General features: G+C 40.9%; 1 protein-coding gene across 1 annotated transcript; it reads right to left on the bottom strand.

Moving 5' to 3' along the window:
- Positions 1-573: 573 nt before the first annotated feature.
- LOC105456305 lies at positions 574-1,923 on the bottom strand. Its single transcript, XM_011700251.1, has 3 exons — positions 1,630-1,923; positions 851-1,305; positions 574-775 (listed from the first exon to the last, which is right to left on the bottom strand). Exons 1-3 carry the CDS (start codon positions 1,921-1,923, stop codon positions 574-576), a joined length of 951 nt encoding a protein of 316 aa, XP_011698553.1.
- Positions 1,924-2,228: the final 305 nt, after the last annotated feature.

Genomic DNA, 2,228 nt, shown 5'->3' with positions numbered 1-2,228 from the left:
ACTGGAACTGAGAAATTTATATGAATCGATAAATCGCAATTTTATAATATTTTGATTTTTTTAATCCTCGGTGCTTTGAACATTTTTTGTAAACGATATATATTTTTCTTTCGTTATTGGAAGTAGTTCTACACGTCCCTGGTATGCTTCAGCTATTTCCTTGATAACAAAATGCGCATCGTAACCGGACAAATTGTGAAAAACTACTGAAATACAATGTGAATCTTGGTAATTTAAGTTACAATTTGAATGTGCCGGACCTCTATATCGCCCAATCAAATGACAGTGATCGCGTACCCGAGAGTCGTCAGACGCAAACGGTTTCTCGCATACATGGCAGAATGTAGCGTTGTGAAATCTTTCCCAATCGTTTCGCGTGAAATCTGCCATGGGTACATTAGTGGATATAATAGATTTTACTTTGTGCGCTAAACATCTTAATTCATCGGCGAACCATACAACGCAATCCGTATCGCGACGAAACTGATACGTTGATAACGCGTCGTTATACGAGCAGTGTACGTAATAACCTATGCTAAATACTTGATGATGCTGATATTTGTAGCTCGGGGTTTACGGATCTCTCTCCATTTTTGTCAGGATACATTCCAGGTCGGCATACACAACAAACGGGACACGTTCCTTCCTGCTGTAGTTGTTAAAACTTAGCCACTTGTCGTCTTCGCTTGGTAACCTGATCGCGCATTCGTTCATCTCCCCACAGTCAACAGTGTGGACCTCCAACTTTTCGCTCGAACTAAAATAGTGCAAACATCTAAAAAATCAATTTATTTACATTGTTGAATTGTTTATTTCAAAAGAATTTTTGTAAAGTTTTTATTATACATACCTATCACAAATGTATTTCTTTTGCGCGTTTTTGCTCAGTTGCGAGCTAACGAGGCGGGACAAATTCTTGATCCATGTGAAATGTCCCACACCATCTTTCTCCACGTACAGTAAATTAACATGCTTCTCCTTCTTCGTGTCAGCGAGGCGAATCGGTAGGATCGATACTTGTTCCACGTTCTCGATGGTATATACGTTGATGGAGATTGCGTTGAGATTCTCAAACTTTTTTATTTGACTTAAAGTCATGGGGAATTGAATGTCTTTGAGATTTAACACAGATTTATAATGCGGATACGACGATTCCCGATCCACGTGACTTTTAGCTAGATATAGGGCCGCCACCACTGACCATGCGAAACATGCATTGCCTATAAATTGCACGTTCACGACCGCTTTCTTCGTTATAATTTCTCGCGGTAACTGAATATGACACCCCGCGTGCAAAGGATTAAACTTATTTATATTAACTAGCAAGTTCAATATACGTGATAATGCCCACCCGCTGTCACGTTCTTGGAATTCTCCTAGCGACGCTAAGGTAGGCTCAATAACGCGCGAATCGTACCACACGCGTAAATCGGAGCAAGAATAGAGTTCACAGTTTCTCGTAATAATACTTTTATTATCACGTTTGTCACCCGTTACGAATTCACCGTTGAATACTGTGTTTATCTTAATGTTATTATGTCTCTGCATAACATTTCGCACACGTTCGAGCACAATTTCTCGCGCATCTTCCAGAAACTGTCGAGGTTCAATGTGTCTGGAATTTATTACTGCACCGGTCAGTATACGACTGTTGAAAGCTGCGTCTATCTCACGCCATCTGAGTTCCGCACCGTATCCTGCACCCACTTGCACAAATCGTCCGCGCACCGAATCTTTCAAACTTTCCAATCGCGCGATACGAGCGATGACAGATTGTCTCACACCGATCGATAATTGTGGATTTCGAGTCTGCTCATCGAGCGAATCGATGAATTCGTCAACACGCTCTTCCCACGCGATAAAGTGTTCTCGCGTAATCAACCGGGTGGCTTGTTCGTCCAGATCTCTTATCGTTTGCTCCATATTCTTTTTAGCACGAATACACAAATATATCTTTCTCACTCTGTGTTCTCACTCTGTGCAAATAGGGCACATGTTACACGGCATTATTTGAAACAACGGACATTCGCATCCCCAGCATGAATAACCATCATGGAGTATAAATTCTTCGGTAGTGTGTCTTCGCAAGAGACGAAGATACGAAAATTGATTATTCCCTCTAATGACACATGAGGAACAGTATCTTCTCAAAACTTTCGTGTTCTTCGTCTATATAATAGAACTCAAGCATGCACATTACATCTGTGATATGCAGATCATAGACATCA

The sequence above is a fragment of the Wasmannia auropunctata genome, unplaced genomic scaffold (assembly GCF_000956235.1).
Source record: "Wasmannia auropunctata unplaced genomic scaffold, wasmannia.A_1.0 LD335716.1, whole genome shotgun sequence".
Lineage (NCBI taxonomy): Eukaryota > Metazoa > Arthropoda > Insecta > Hymenoptera > Formicidae > Wasmannia > Wasmannia auropunctata.
The sequence above is the reverse complement of the archived record's forward strand: the minus strand, read 5'-3'. Positions and strand labels throughout refer to the sequence as shown.